Raw genomic sequence first — 14,131 nt, 5'->3', positions numbered from 1 at the left:
AAAATAGGTAACGCTTGCGATGGATAACAACTATAGATTGTCGATTCCACACTGCCAAAACCCAATAGTGAAAGGTTTCAACATTGATTTTTTTTAACTAAGTTTTTAATGATGTTAAATATTTATTAAATCCAATGCAAGATCATAGAATGTTTATAGATGATTTTTTTTAAAATGGTGCTGTTTTTTTACCACTAAATTAAATTAGAAGTATGTGATACATGTTTTTGACCAAGAAAATAATTTATTCTTTATGAAGTATATTTTCTTTTTTAATGATCGATCGACAGAAACTTGTTAAGTTTGGTTCAAATACTTTGGTTCTAAAAATACAGTCGGAGTTATTGCCAAAGTTAACACGATGTATACATGCTGCTCAATTGGCAGCCTTTACCATTGAGACAAAAGCCGTATACATAAAACTTTTCTCGATCGACTTGTAGGAAATAAAAACGTTTCTGAGAACGAATTTCATTTCTGGGGTACGGACACTAACGCATCAATATATATGCTAAATACTGAACACATGTTGTTGCTTCGAAAGCCTATGAGCGGTTTTATAGTCAACAAAGAGGTATTGTACTAATCCACCGTTTATCACAAGAAACGTTTGTGTTTAAAAGTAGTGTATTCTATGTTCATAACCCATGATTTCCGGGAAAAAAAAAGATATTGATATGTTAATCAGGTCGTTATCAAAGTAAAAAAATTAAAGTGAAGTAAGGAAACAAGAATAATGCGAAAAGAAAGTAAATAAACGCAACGCATAAAGTAACGAAAATAAATAATAATATGATAAAATGAAAATGTCGCTGCAAATTGCAGGCAAAGAACACAGACTCTTCCCTCCTCATGTCATGTCAATGTTCAACTTCAAGTTCCCCACTTGACCCATTGGTCATACACACACTCTCTCTCTTCAGCTATGAAATTACCCTTTTCTACGCTGTGTAACACTTGGTCCTCTTCTTCTCTCTCTCCTCTATTGTACTCATCTGCTCAGTCTCTCTCTCCTTAAATGACCTCCCTAATGCTCGTCTTGAGTCTTGAAGCTACACTACACTTTTGAGTCTTGACAAGTGTGATTTTGTGTATTGTCTCTCCATCATCTCCCAAAGTAGAAAAGCTAGAAAATAATAAAAAGGAAAAAAAGGATCTCTTCCACATATATATCCCCTTTTCTCATCTTCTTCTATAATAAGCAGCAAATAAAACTTCACTTCTCTCTCTCTTTGCCTCACCATTTCTGCTCACTAGTGTTTGTTCGATTTGATCTGCAAAAGATGAATCTATACCATTTATAGTATCAATCTCATCATCACAACCAGCTAAGTCTCCTCTCTTTCTCACTTTTTCTCTATTTGCTCAATTATTGATCTTAGCTCTCGATCTACAAAAAAAAAAAGAACCCTAATCTTTGTTCGGATCCATATAAAAGAAACAAACCCTAAATCAAGATTCCATCTTCTTCAACTTTTCCAAAATCAAGATCAATAAAAAAAGCCATGGAGTTGATCTCTAACCAACCGAACAAGAACCCTAATTCCTCAACACAGTTAACACCTCCTTCCTCAAGCCGGTACGAGAACCAGAAACGCCGTGACTGGAACACCTTCTGCCAGTACCTCCGGAACCACCGTCCTCCGCTCTCTCTCCCGTCGTGCAGCGGCGCACACGTGCTTGAGTTCCTCCGCTACCTCGACCAGTTCGGGAAAACAAAGGTCCACCACCAGAACTGTGCCTTCTTTGGCCTCCCTAACCCTCCCGCTCCTTGTCCTTGCCCTCTCCGGCAAGCCTGGGGATCCCTCGACGCCCTTATCGGCCGTCTCCGAGCCGCCTACGAGGAGAACGGTGGCCCTCCGGAAGCTAACCCATTCGGCTCACGCGCGGTTAGGTTATACCTCCGTGAAGTTAGAGACTTCCAGGCCAAAGCTCGCGGTGTTAGCTACGAGAAGAAGAGGAAGAGAGTCAATAGGCAGAAACCGCAAACGCAGCCGCCTATACCGCTTCAGCAACAGCAACAGCAGCAGCCACAACAAGGTCAGTCTTTGATGGCTAATTACTCGGGTGCAACTGTATGATTATATTATATAATTTTCCCCTTTCTATATGTATTGTCTCCTATTTCCTTTCTCTATGTGCTTAATGTAAAGCCTTCTTTTACATTATTCACTGATCAATGCTTTTGTTTCTGTACTAGTCGTTTATGAATAAGATAAAACTATGTTTATTTATGCTTAATTGTTTGATTTATTATAAACAGTTGTTCTTCGTGTTTTATTGTATATTTAATTTCAGAGATTATACGATGTTTGATTCATTGATACAGTTAGGGTTCGTGTGTATCATGTGGGTTTGTTTAATGATGATCAATTGATTTAACTCTGCTATAATTTTGATCATATATGTTTGTCATTTCGTTCCATGCGATGATGGTTGAGACTTTAGGAAACACTTCGATATGTTCATATATTTCAGTGATTTTTATATGAGTAAATATATTAAAGAACAGATACGTAGATGTATATATGTATAAGTATGTTGTGTCTAATCGTATGATTACTTTATGCCTTATGGTAAGGCTTTGTGATATATACTAATAAACTTTAAAACAATAAGAAAACAAAACCCTGATATGTTGACGATACAAATTGTTGAGAAACATTTTTTGTATACTCTTTTTAATCAGTTTCAGATTTGAGAATAGAGTAAGACTGGTCGCTGCTGATAGGTGTTGTAGTCCCAAGATTTGATGAGCGAAGTCATCTGACATCAATTTGTTATTAAATGCTTACTATTGTTTTGCTAAGTCCATGAATATGAATTCACTGTTTTGACTTTCGATGACGCTTTAGCATAGGAGCCACCTTATAAATGATTGACTCTACTTGTTCTTTTCAATTGATTATTGATTTTAGTATTAGCAAATTAGAAATAAAAACCATGACTTACAATTTCGTGTAAATCTAGAGTTGTGGCTTATGAGTCCAGAACTATGCAAACGTAGCTGTCACTTAATCTTCTATATGTTACGGATTCTACATTTTATCTAGTATATCAATATTCATGAGTCGTGGCTAAATTAAACGATAATTTTACAACAGAAACACATTAAATATAAAATCAACTTTTAACATTAACTTTCTCAAAAAATATCACTCCAACATGTATAATTTTTGAATTGATCAGACTTTTCTTTTTCCAAATATGCAACGTTCTAATATGTTCAAAAGTGGTAAATTATATGTAAAAAAAAGAGAGCTGTAAAGGTGAAAATAGCACTATATAGAACATGGTATCCAGTAAACTCTTTACATATATTTACCACTTTTGTCTTTGAAGTTTGAACCTAACTATTCAAATCGATGAGTTAAAGTTCTTGTTTTATGACAATCAATGTTGACATGTTGTTAAAAATATTAAATTGGGTAATGTGACCTGATGAACAAAGACATGAACAAATGATACTTTTGTAAAATTTCTTTGATGACAGCAAACACACACAAAATTTGGTTAGATGAACATTTAGTGATTGAGGAACCACATGTTGCGGAACATAATAAGTTAGACAAGTGTATGTGATGAATAATCAAATCCATACTAAAAAAATTATGCTTAGAAAATGTGGAATAATTAGTCAAAAATCTCAACCTAAAATGAATCTATAGTTAGACGTATATATATAGATGTATATTTAATAAAGAATCAAAATTAAATCTAACTATACAAAAATTAGAATTCACAAAGTCACAGTAGATAATTAAAAAATAAATAAACCTCTTCGATGGACACAAATAGGACTTCCCAAACAGCAGACAGGTTGGTACGATGTTCTCAAACTAACACACAATGAACGGTTTTAGATTGAACGGAGAATTAGAGGAGAGCACTCGATGTTTGCCACGTGTTCATCGGCTTTACTTAAAAATAGTGGTCCAGTATTCGCACGTGGGATCGAGTAAATTTTGTCCGGCGCGGCGAACAATAAGATCGAATGGACCCATTTTTTTATTATTTTCTTTGGTATTTTTAATTTTGTTTTATTTTTAATTTGTTTTTATTTTTCTTAGTTTTATGGTGTTACTTATTTCTATATACTTAAATAAAATAAATGTACTCTACTTTTGTTTGTTTTTTTTTTTTTTTTTGTCTATCACTCACCAGTCACCACCACCACCTCGATCTTCTTTTCCCAGATTTGGGAAGAGACCTTATCAGGAATCACGAGTCACGACTCCACGAATGTTACTTTCTTTATTTAACAAAATCTGTATCATATATATTATGCTACAAAATCTTCCGAACCCAGCACGTATTATGCTACTCCATAAATAAAAATAATATAAAATGTATTGATTCGGTTTCGGTCCTGGAAGACTGTCACATATTTCCTCATCGATTTAAAATATAAAGAGGACTAATTTTCGCAATACATTAATTTTATTCTGAAAGACTAAAACATATATCTAAATGGAGACATTTCCATAATTCGTCTTCAAATTCATCTAGACGCTCAATATATCATCCCACCACTTCAATGATTAACAATGAAAATCTTAAGGTGGACGGCACTTTATGGTACTTTGACTAATTAAATAGATTTATGATTTATGATATCATTAAAATACAAGTGTCATTTTAGGATTTCTCATACATATTATAAAATATATTAAATTTTCTATTTTACTTCTTAGTAATATATTATACAATTTTTTTTATTAGTCAATAAATAAATTAGTAAAGATAAAATTGGAAAATTTATTAAATATTTACATTGAAAATACAAAGTGACACTTATTTTAAAACAAAAATTTCAGTCTAAAATGACCCTTAACATGAAACAGAAAGAGTATATATTTCATTTATACCTTATATATCTGATTTTCCAATATTTAGATAATGGGAACATAGATATATGTAATTAATTAGTTTACACTTTACACTAGCTATAGGAATTGTAACAACACAATCGTCATTCTCTACTCAAATCATTAATGTTTAGTGTACTGTGTTCCTTTTGTAGATAAATTCATAGATTTTTAACGACACAGATTTTTCCAGCTGTCTTCACATTCGAAGTCAGTTTTACTGCAGCCCACTGTGGTCTATTAGCAAAAAAATTACTGTTTTCTTCTTCTGAAGCTTCCTTAATAGAGAACGAAACATATTCTTTAGCCACTCTGAAGATTAAAAAGAACTATTGTGATAAAACCCATCAGTCTTTTGATAGAGAGTGGAGATGATCCCGATGATAATTCACAATTGGTATAGATGTTAAATTAATAAATAACTAGGATCGGATCCGCGCTACAGCGCGGGAGAATATTCATTTATATAAATATGATTTGTAGTAGAAATTAAAATATACATAAAATATTATAGATATTGTATTTGTAAAAATACACACTCATAACATATGTTTTGATGGACCAACCCGTAAAGATTATATTCATATAAAATATATATTTTGTAATAATAAGCATTTACAGTATATATTTGATGAACCAATATGTAAATGATTGCATTTGTAACAAATACACAATCACAATGTAATTTTTTACAGAACAACCTGTAAAATATTGCATTCGTAAAAATATATATTTGTAAGAAATACACATTCACAATGTATATTTTAACGGACCAACTGACTAAAAGATTGTATTCATAAAAATATGCATTTGCAAAAAATACACTATCACAATATATTTTGATGGACCAATCCGTAAAGGATTGCATTCATAAAAATATCAATTATAATCCGCTCTACCATATGATTGTGATTTTTGCAAACCAATGGTGCACTTTTATAAAAATCCTATATTCTGAATCCTCTAGGTATATTGATATATCATGGTTTTTAGGTGTTTTTAGCCATGATATAAGTCTTATTTATAGAGTCTTTATGGTATTTTTATAGTCTTTTGAGTCTTTATAGGATTTAACATGGATGAAAGTATAATGGAGCTAAATAGGAAGATTTGGAGCTTAATCAAGTATTGAGACTGAAGCTGCAAAGTTGGGAGAGAAGTTCAGAGACTGGTGTCAATCGATGCAAGTGATGGTGTCAATCGATGCATCATCCAACAGAAGAATCGGAAGTTTTCTCACAAGTTTTGAAGATTTACAAAACCGCCCCAAAGTTTCCTTATTTGCATCATTAGTCCCTGGACGTGTTTTAGGAATATATATATATATATATATATATAGGATTTTTATGGTCATTGTTTAGAAAAAAAACTTTATTTTTCCTGCAACCTTTTGAGAGAGAAATCCCTGAGAGATTTAGAGAGTTTTTGGAGAGAAGAATCAAGACTCCTTATAGAGAAGATTCATAACTCCTTTTCTACTTCTTTTAATCTCTTAATGCTATCTATTTTATTCATGATTTGTATTCTTGCAATTATGTCTGAGTAGATCTCTTGTTAGGTTCATGGTTTTTCATAGGATTTTTATGATTTATTAGATCTGCTATTTTTAGGATACTTTATCTTTCTAGATTTTCATCTTAGGTTGTTCTACATATTAATTCTTGATTGATCACCTAGAATTAATACCTAGGAAAATAAATTGATATGATAATATAATTGATTTTCCTGATAAAATCTTTTGATGAGCAAAATTACTTTCTGCAAAGAGATTTGATTTAGTGATTTTGTGAACAATCTAAACTTGTTTTTAAAGCTGATTTATTACCTAGAATTTTGCAAAGAGATTTGGATTTTCTGGTTTTAAATTTAGATAATATTTGTATTTTGAACCTTTGTATTCACCCTATTCCCTCTCAACCAATCAAAATGTTCTATCTAATATTTTATTTAAAAAATAAATAAAAATTAAATTTGAAAACAAAATTAATTAAGGAAACAAATTCTGTATACTTTTATTTAAAGAAAGTTAAATATTGTCTTGGTTTAGATTTTACAATTAAACGAGGTTATATATCGGTTTGGGTTTATAAATGAGAATTAGGGTTTAGATTTTATAATTAAAACGAAATTATATGTCGGTTTGGTTTTACAAATGAGGTGGTTAGGGTTTAGATTTTACAATTAGAACAAAATTATATGTCGGTTTGGGTTTACAAATAAGATGGTTAGGGTTTAGATTTTACAATTAGAACGAAATTATATGTCGGTTTGAGTTTACAAATGAGATAGTTAGGGTTTAGATTTAACAATTAGAACGAAAGTATATGTCGGTTTGGGTTTAGAAATGAGATGGTTAGGGTTTAGATTTTACAATTACAATGAAATTATATATCGGTTTGGGTTTATAAAAGAGCGGTTTAAGTTTTTAATTTTATAATAAATGTGTATAGATTTTATTTTCTTATTTTATAAGAGAGTGAACGAAGAGGTTTACTCCTAGGGATGAACCAAAGTATTATTCTTTATACAATGGTTCTCATAAAAAAACAATGGAGATGTGTGATATTTAGTTTGCCAATAAAATGATATATATAGAGGTCATAAACAATTAGGTTAGTTTCGATTTCGAATCAAAAATGTCTTTGTGCATTGGCTATAATTAAGCAACGAAATATAATACGTAAAAGTTTTTTATACATAACTATATGTGTAATTATACAGAATATTAAAGGGAAATTACCTATAGTAATACATAAAAGTTTTTTTATTACTATAATATTACGTTTGAAATCAGTCTTACTGTAATAATACATAAAAGTTTGAACATTACTTAGGTGGTGACTGGTTCTCCCGCTACCTCCCGCAAACGCTGCGTTTGCGGGTGGTAGCGGTTGCTAGCGATTGGAACCAATCACACAAATCGCTCCCAGTCGCTCCAAATCGCTTCCAATCGCTTCAAACCACTGAATTTCAAAAGCTGTCTCCCGCAAGCGTTTGCGGTTGCGGGCGATTGCGATTGAATTTTTTTTTTTTTTTTTTGTTTTTGTAAAAAAGCTTAAAAGAAATCAATGATAATGAATTTTTTTTGTTATATCTTCAATCTATCCATTTTACTCATTAAGGATGGGAAAAAATGAAATACGAATATGATTGCAGAGATTATAAAATAAACAATTAGAATTAAATAATATTCTAATTAACAATAACCCAAAAAACTTGATGTAAATTTAATGGCACATCGTACATAAGTTCAAAAAAATCTAAATAAATATAATATTTTATCAGAAATTTAAGAAAATAAGATTATTTGTAAAAAATATTAAAACAAATCACCAGTGACTCATCTCAACTCTCACATGACTATTCCTACCGATGAAACTACTGAGCCAAGATCTAAGAGAAAAGAGAAAAGATCTACGATCTAAAGCATATGTTTTGTCATTTATCAAATTATTTGATTAAATTTTTAGTGAAAAGCCAAATGCATAAAGGAATAAGTATTTCAATATGAAATTTATTTGTTTTTTGAATAATTATTTTAGTACTTTTTTAATAAATTTTAATTATAAATCAAGTTTAATAAAAAAATGGGTGTTTTTAAAATTTATATATATTATATATCACATGTATTATGTTTCAACCGCTATTGCACCCGCTGATCAACCAGTCGTAAACCTCCCGCAAACGCACCAATTTTAAACCGCTAAACCAGTCGTTCAAAACGCTTAATAACGCTTGAAACCGCAATCGCCCGCTTCCGCAATCTTCCGCAACCGCAACCGCAACCGCAGCGTTTGAACCAGTCAGACCCTTAGAAACTAGTCTTTGTGTGTTTATTTACGGTTTGTGCCATTTTCTAATTAAATTTGGTTGGGAAAAAGACCAGATTAATTCTTTCTAATTGATTCATCTTCTTCGACAAAATCATAGCATCCAAACATAAGAAACCATATTCTTGTTACAGATTTAGAGGTGAATGTTTTTTAAAATCCAAAAAACTCATCTCGGCTGAAATTGATTCATTAGGTGTTTTTGGAGAAATTTGTTCAATGACTAGATTTTGGTTTATTATTTTTCCCTTCTTTCTTTTCCCTATTTCTTTACCTTGAAAGATATAATCTTCATCGGAATTTCTTTTTTCCTTTTTTCGTATATGTTTGTTTTCAGCCTTATCAAAATCTCCAGAAACGAAACAAAAACCTCAATTTTAATCACTAGCCCAAACTTGTTTTTCTTCTCTACTTTGGAATCCATAAAAAAAAGCCAAAAGCGCATTGAAGCATGAAGGCCTACCGGAGAAGCAAAAAAGCGGTCATATTTTCCGGCTAAACGGACAGATCGACCGGTGAAAGCTCTGATTATCTACAGTTTCTACTTTGGTAACCATTGCATGTTTTAAAGTTTCGAGTTTAATGAAATGCTGAACAATCGAATTCATGTAAAATGTCTTTATTTAGGATGGTGATGTGTTATGGATCTCGATCGGTTGAGTTCGTTTTTTTTTTTTTTTTTATGTAGCTCTATTTTGCATAAAGAGATATAATTTGGGAGAGATTTTGAACTAATCTCTGCTTCTTGAGTAATTGTAAGACCGCAAAGTCTTAATACTCAACGACTTTATATATGTAAATTCGGCTCTTTTGTTTTTAGCTAGACCTGTTTGTTGTGTTGCCAAGTTGAATTTTAGAATACCCAACAACTCTGTTTTGTGTTTAATTTTTTCTTTGTTTCTGAAACATTTTTTGGCAAGTGTGAATCTGGGTTTTCAATTCACGTGTTAATATAAAATTTTGATCGATGATGGAAAACAACAGAGAAAGGAGAATAGCTCTCACTGCAGCTGGTGCGGCTTCTGGGATTGCATCAGGTATTATCCAGACCTACCTCTTCAGAACAGATCATAAAGGAAAGGCGGAGCGATTGGGCTTATTCGAAGATTGTGGTGGTGCTTGACATCGTTTGGAACCTGGCTTTTGTTTTGGTTATGAGCATCCGATTATACCGCTTAGAATTTTGTTTATGAGCTTTTATGTTTTCTTTTTACTACAGGTATGGATCTAATATAGTTTCAATTACACCTACTTGTTTGGAACGTGTCATAAATTGTTCGACATGCATGTTTGGCTTACATCTGATCTGTATGTTTTCACTCCTCTGCAGAAAAAGGGTCATCAGATTCTACAAAACAATTGGGAATGGCTCAAGCACGAGCTGCTAAATTAGAGAAGCATGTGAGACTTTTTTTTCGTCTCAGCTTTTGCTAGACTTTGTTTAAAGTTGAGTTTAAAATATCTCCATGCTCTAAGCCTCGTCATTTATGCTATGTTTACCAATGCAGTTTCCATTCTTAACTATATTAGATCTCCTGATGACAGATCCTTGCATTAACGGTTTTGACCATCCTACAAATATAATCCTTGATGAATCTCATGAACGGGTGTTTTCCACAAAGGTTAGCTTCTTGTTTCTATTTCTAGTTTCTGCAAGCATTGGCCAGTTTTTTTTTATATTATAAACTTGTTCACCCCAATGTTTAATCGTTTGAATCCTTGTTCAGTTGCTTGTATGTGCTTAAATTGGTAATGCAGAAAGAAAGGAAACTTGTTTGATAAGAGAGTTTGGCGTTGGGTTTTATTCTGCTAAGAAGCTCACATTATCCCGATTCTCTTATCTCTATGTGTATCCCTGTTGCATAATTTAGTACTTAATACTCAAGGAAGGAGCAGGACTGGACGGAGGAGCTTTGCTTCAAGTTATACAGGTCACTGTAGTTTATGTTTTTTACTTCTAAACTTCTGCACTATTTTTCCTTCCTTGGTTTAAGCTCTTACTAAAGATGAGAGCACTGAGATAAGCACTACGTTTCTTTGTCTTTACCAAGCAGAGACTCAATTCACCACACTTTGGCTTGTTCATGGTTGTAAATCTTAGTTTACTCGATCCTTCTTTCTCGCTGCAGGTTTCAATGCGGGTTGTTTCTTTGCTATTGAGACCGTTTTAAGACCTCTACGTGCTGAAAACTCGCTTCCATTTACCACTGCAGTGATAACATTGGCCTCTGTTATATCCTCGACTGTGTCAAATGCGCTGCTTGAGACTCAATCAACTTTCACAGTTCCCTCATACGAACTATGCTTCTTTCACTGTTAATCTATATTGCAAAATTTCCAGTTAGTCTTGTGGTATGATTTATTTGCATCTTATTTAGTGTCATGATGGATAGGTGATTATGTGATATATCATAAAACTATGTACACTAAGTTGAAAATGATGAACCAAAGTTTCTGAATTGAGATGATACAGAGTGTAACATCCGCGAACCGAAATCTCGGTTTAGGGATTGCATCCGTCGATGCATATAGTGCATCGGTCAATGCAGGTTCAGTTTTCTGCGGACGAGTTAAGTTAAACGCTGCGTTTTGGGTTAGGGAAACCCTTAACATGAGTTTTGTCTCATTAGTCGGGTTTTGGCTGCTTTTGAGAGAAAAAGAAAGAGAGAAAAGTTCTCTAAGTGTTCTTGAGTGTTCTTGGTGATTTCTGGAGATTTGAGGCTGTTCCTGTAGAGATCTGTAGCTGGGATCGTTGTAGGAGCTTCTTGGAAGTGTTTTTTTGTTTGTTTAAGGTTCAGAATCGTCTTGGCAAAGGTAAGTGCAGGACCATGGTTTATCTAAGCTAGAGCTTCTCTGATCTGCTTGTTTATGTGTTGTTAGACTTGTTAGACGGTTATTTGGGACGTTAGGAAGCTTTCTTGTGGCTTGGGATCGAATTTTGTGGTTGCAGGAACAAAGATCCGGCGAGAAGCTTCGAGGAACACGATGCTCGACATGATGCATCGGTCGATGCACTTTGTGCGTCGGTCGATGCAAGTGCGAGGACGACGCGTAAAACCTGGGGTTTTCGTGTTATGTCGAGCATGTGTCGGTTGATGCAGTGCGAGTGTCGGTCGATGCATGTGTAACTTGCATCGGTCGATGCATCTCTTGTGTCGGTCAATGCATCCCCATGTGGTGTCGGTCGATGCATGTTGGTGTCGGTCGATGCAGAGTCCTGGTTTGTTATTTGTTGTTTGTTGATTGTTGGTTGATGGTTAGAGATGTCTCTATTGCTTGTGTGTATAGCCCAGTAGATGGGAGGATTGCCTTACTGAGTGTTTATAAAATACTCATGCATTGCAATTTTTTTTTGTGGTGCAGGTAAAAGCAAAGTGTGATCGTGGAATCAAAGCAATGAAGAGGAGGATGTTCTAAGGACTCGATTGAATGTTGTCTGGTAGGTTGCTAGAGTTGGGTCATTAGAAACATTTCTAGGTTGCTGGTTTCATGTTTTCTGATGATTGGTTATTGGTTATGCATTATGTCATAATATTGGTTATTATTGGTATTTTTTATTTCCGCTGTTGGTTGTGATTGTAGTTAGGTGGCTAGTGGGTATGGGACCACTAGTTGTAGTTTATTTATTATTATTATTTATATATTTTTATTATTAAAAAAAAACAGGTTGGGTCGTTTCACTGAGAACCTGCATTACTGTTTACAGTAAAAAGCAGTGTGGTGTTTTTTTTAAAAAAGATTGTGCAATTTGCCCAATGGTTTGGTGAGTCTTCTATTTAATGTGTCAACATACACTCACGACTTCCATGGGGTCAATGGGTGTGGGTTTAGTATTTGCTATTACTGGTTGTCTTGACTCTTGACTGTATTTATATTTTGGGAGTCTAAAGAGGGCAAAGAGAAGGCGACTCAATGAGGATGCTAACGTTGAAGACATTTGATCAACTGCACCTTCTGCAAGCCAACTCTGATTCTAGGACTAATTAGAGATGAGTTGATATTTTTTGATTTTATAACCTATGAAACTATTGGTTAGGTTATTTTTTTTTGATGTAACCCTATGATATTTTGTCTACGTTTAACCTAGATAACAATCAATTGTTAACTGTTTGGTTTATGGTTTTTATCGTTGTTAACTGCACCTTATGTACCCCGTTATGGGTTTAAAAAAAATTAAAAATATTGTATACTATTGTAAAATAACATCTTTGTATCCACATGGATTTAATTCTTCAGTGCCTTTTGACCTCGCCTCTCTTTTGTGGTGTCTCTTCCCGGCGCCAACCCTTTCGCCGTCAAAACCCTCGATTCATCTTCTTCGTAAGATTTCTCATAACCTTTTGGTTGTTCTTGTTGTTCCGGTTGTTCTAGTTGTTCCAATTTCTCCTCGCTGCTGCTCCATTGATGTTGTCGATCTCGTCGCCTTCCTTTTGATTAGCTGAAGAAGCTTGTTGAGATTATTGGTTTTTACTAACCCCGATGGGTAAATGTTCATTACTGGACATACACGAGCTCTCGTCAACGGTGTTCATGTTGCTTGCTATCGGTAAATGAGACATCGCTTTGGTGGGTGGAGATCGACTTAATTAATTGGCTTCTTAAGAAGTTAGAGCTGAATTTTATTTGTCATATTTAGTTGATACATTTATAAATTTTTTTTTATTTTACGTGATTTTAAACTTCACATATTGATTTGGAGATGTGTGGTTTACTCTATCTTTATCAGAAAAGGGATCAAAGGATGGAGAAATAGTAGAGATGTTTGAGAGAAGAAGTGGGTGAGCTTAATGAAGTAATAAATGAGAAATAATATCTACTTAGAAGCTATTAGGAGTAGAAGATGGAGCCTTTGCAGAAGATAAAAGAGTTGCAATAGAGACGGAGGGACTGAGATTTGTTTGGTTGTAATTAATAGAATTTTAGGGTAAATGTGAGGTTTTATGTACAACTAGATCATTTAGGTACAACTGAGAAAATTTCAGTATAACTTGAACTACTTGGTACAACTGTACTAGAGTTATTAAAATAAATTTAAATATGGATTATGTGAAAACGAATAAAAAATAGATTTTTGGTGGCGGAATATTCATTTAAAATCATCACACTGTAGTAAAATGAACGAAAGACAACAGGATATTAGTAAAAAATTATTAATTATACACATAATTATACATAGTTATCCAGTTGTACTCTCATATTCATAGTTGAACTTTTGCATTTTTTTCGTATTTCCAGTTGAACTATAATATAAATTATTAATTAGCAGTTGGCCACAAGATTTATCACTATTAATTAGCATATACAAGGTTTTCATAACACAATGTTCATAAAAACTTGGGTTTCACCTCTTTTGCTTCATTTGAGGTGATCACTTACTAAGTCTTCCTTATACTATAAAGAGTGTTTTATGTGAAAACGATAGTATATATTAGA

At 33.3% G+C, this 14,131-nt stretch overlaps 1 protein-coding gene, 1 long non-coding RNA gene and 1 pseudogene across 15 annotated transcripts; all 3 read left to right on the top strand.

Moving 5' to 3' along the window:
- Positions 1-806: 806 nt before the first annotated feature.
- Positions 807-929, top strand: LOC109126087 (uncharacterized; annotated as a pseudogene). The gene has a single exon (XR_015563176.1). The product of XR_015563176.1 is annotated as an uncharacterized LOC109126087 (transcript).
- Positions 890-2,234, top strand: LOC104707108 (protein LIGHT-DEPENDENT SHORT HYPOCOTYLS 1). Its single transcript, XM_010423388.3, has one exon. It carries the CDS (start codon positions 1,506-1,508, stop codon positions 2,079-2,081), a length of 576 nt encoding a protein of 191 aa, XP_010421690.1. The 5' UTR covers positions 890-1,505; the 3' UTR covers positions 2,082-2,234.
- Positions 2,235-8,711: 6,477 nt separating this feature from the next.
- Positions 8,712-12,820, top strand: LOC104707107 (uncharacterized). Of its 13 annotated transcripts, none has more exons than XR_015564691.1 (9): positions 8,715-8,840; positions 9,036-9,247; positions 9,683-9,917; positions 10,029-10,099; positions 10,244-10,320; positions 10,457-10,629; positions 10,828-11,918; positions 12,062-12,137; positions 12,589-12,820. It is a non-coding gene; the product is annotated as an uncharacterized LOC104707107 (long non-coding RNA). The 13 variants fall into 13 exon arrangements; XR_015564689.1 differs by lacking the exon at positions 8,715-8,840 and adding an exon at positions 12,365-12,461 and having other exon boundaries at positions 8,971-9,247; XR_015564690.1 differs by having other exon boundaries at positions 8,837-9,247; positions 10,029-10,144; positions 12,582-12,820.
- The last annotated feature ends 1,311 nt before the right edge of the window (positions 12,821-14,131 follow it).

Source organism: Camelina sativa, chromosome 8, assembly GCF_030686135.1.
Source record: "Camelina sativa cultivar CO46 ecotype springtype chromosome 8, ASM3068613v1".
NCBI lineage: Eukaryota > Viridiplantae > Streptophyta > Magnoliopsida > Brassicales > Brassicaceae > Camelina > Camelina sativa.
The sequence above is the reverse complement of the archived record's forward strand: the minus strand, read 5'-3'. Positions and strand labels throughout refer to the sequence as shown.

What these genes read in the sequence shown, in the direction of transcription:
- LOC104707108 (XM_010423388.3), top strand. Translation starts at nt 1,506, where the DNA reads ATGGAGTTGATCTCTAACCAACCGAACAAGAACCCTAATTCCTCAACA.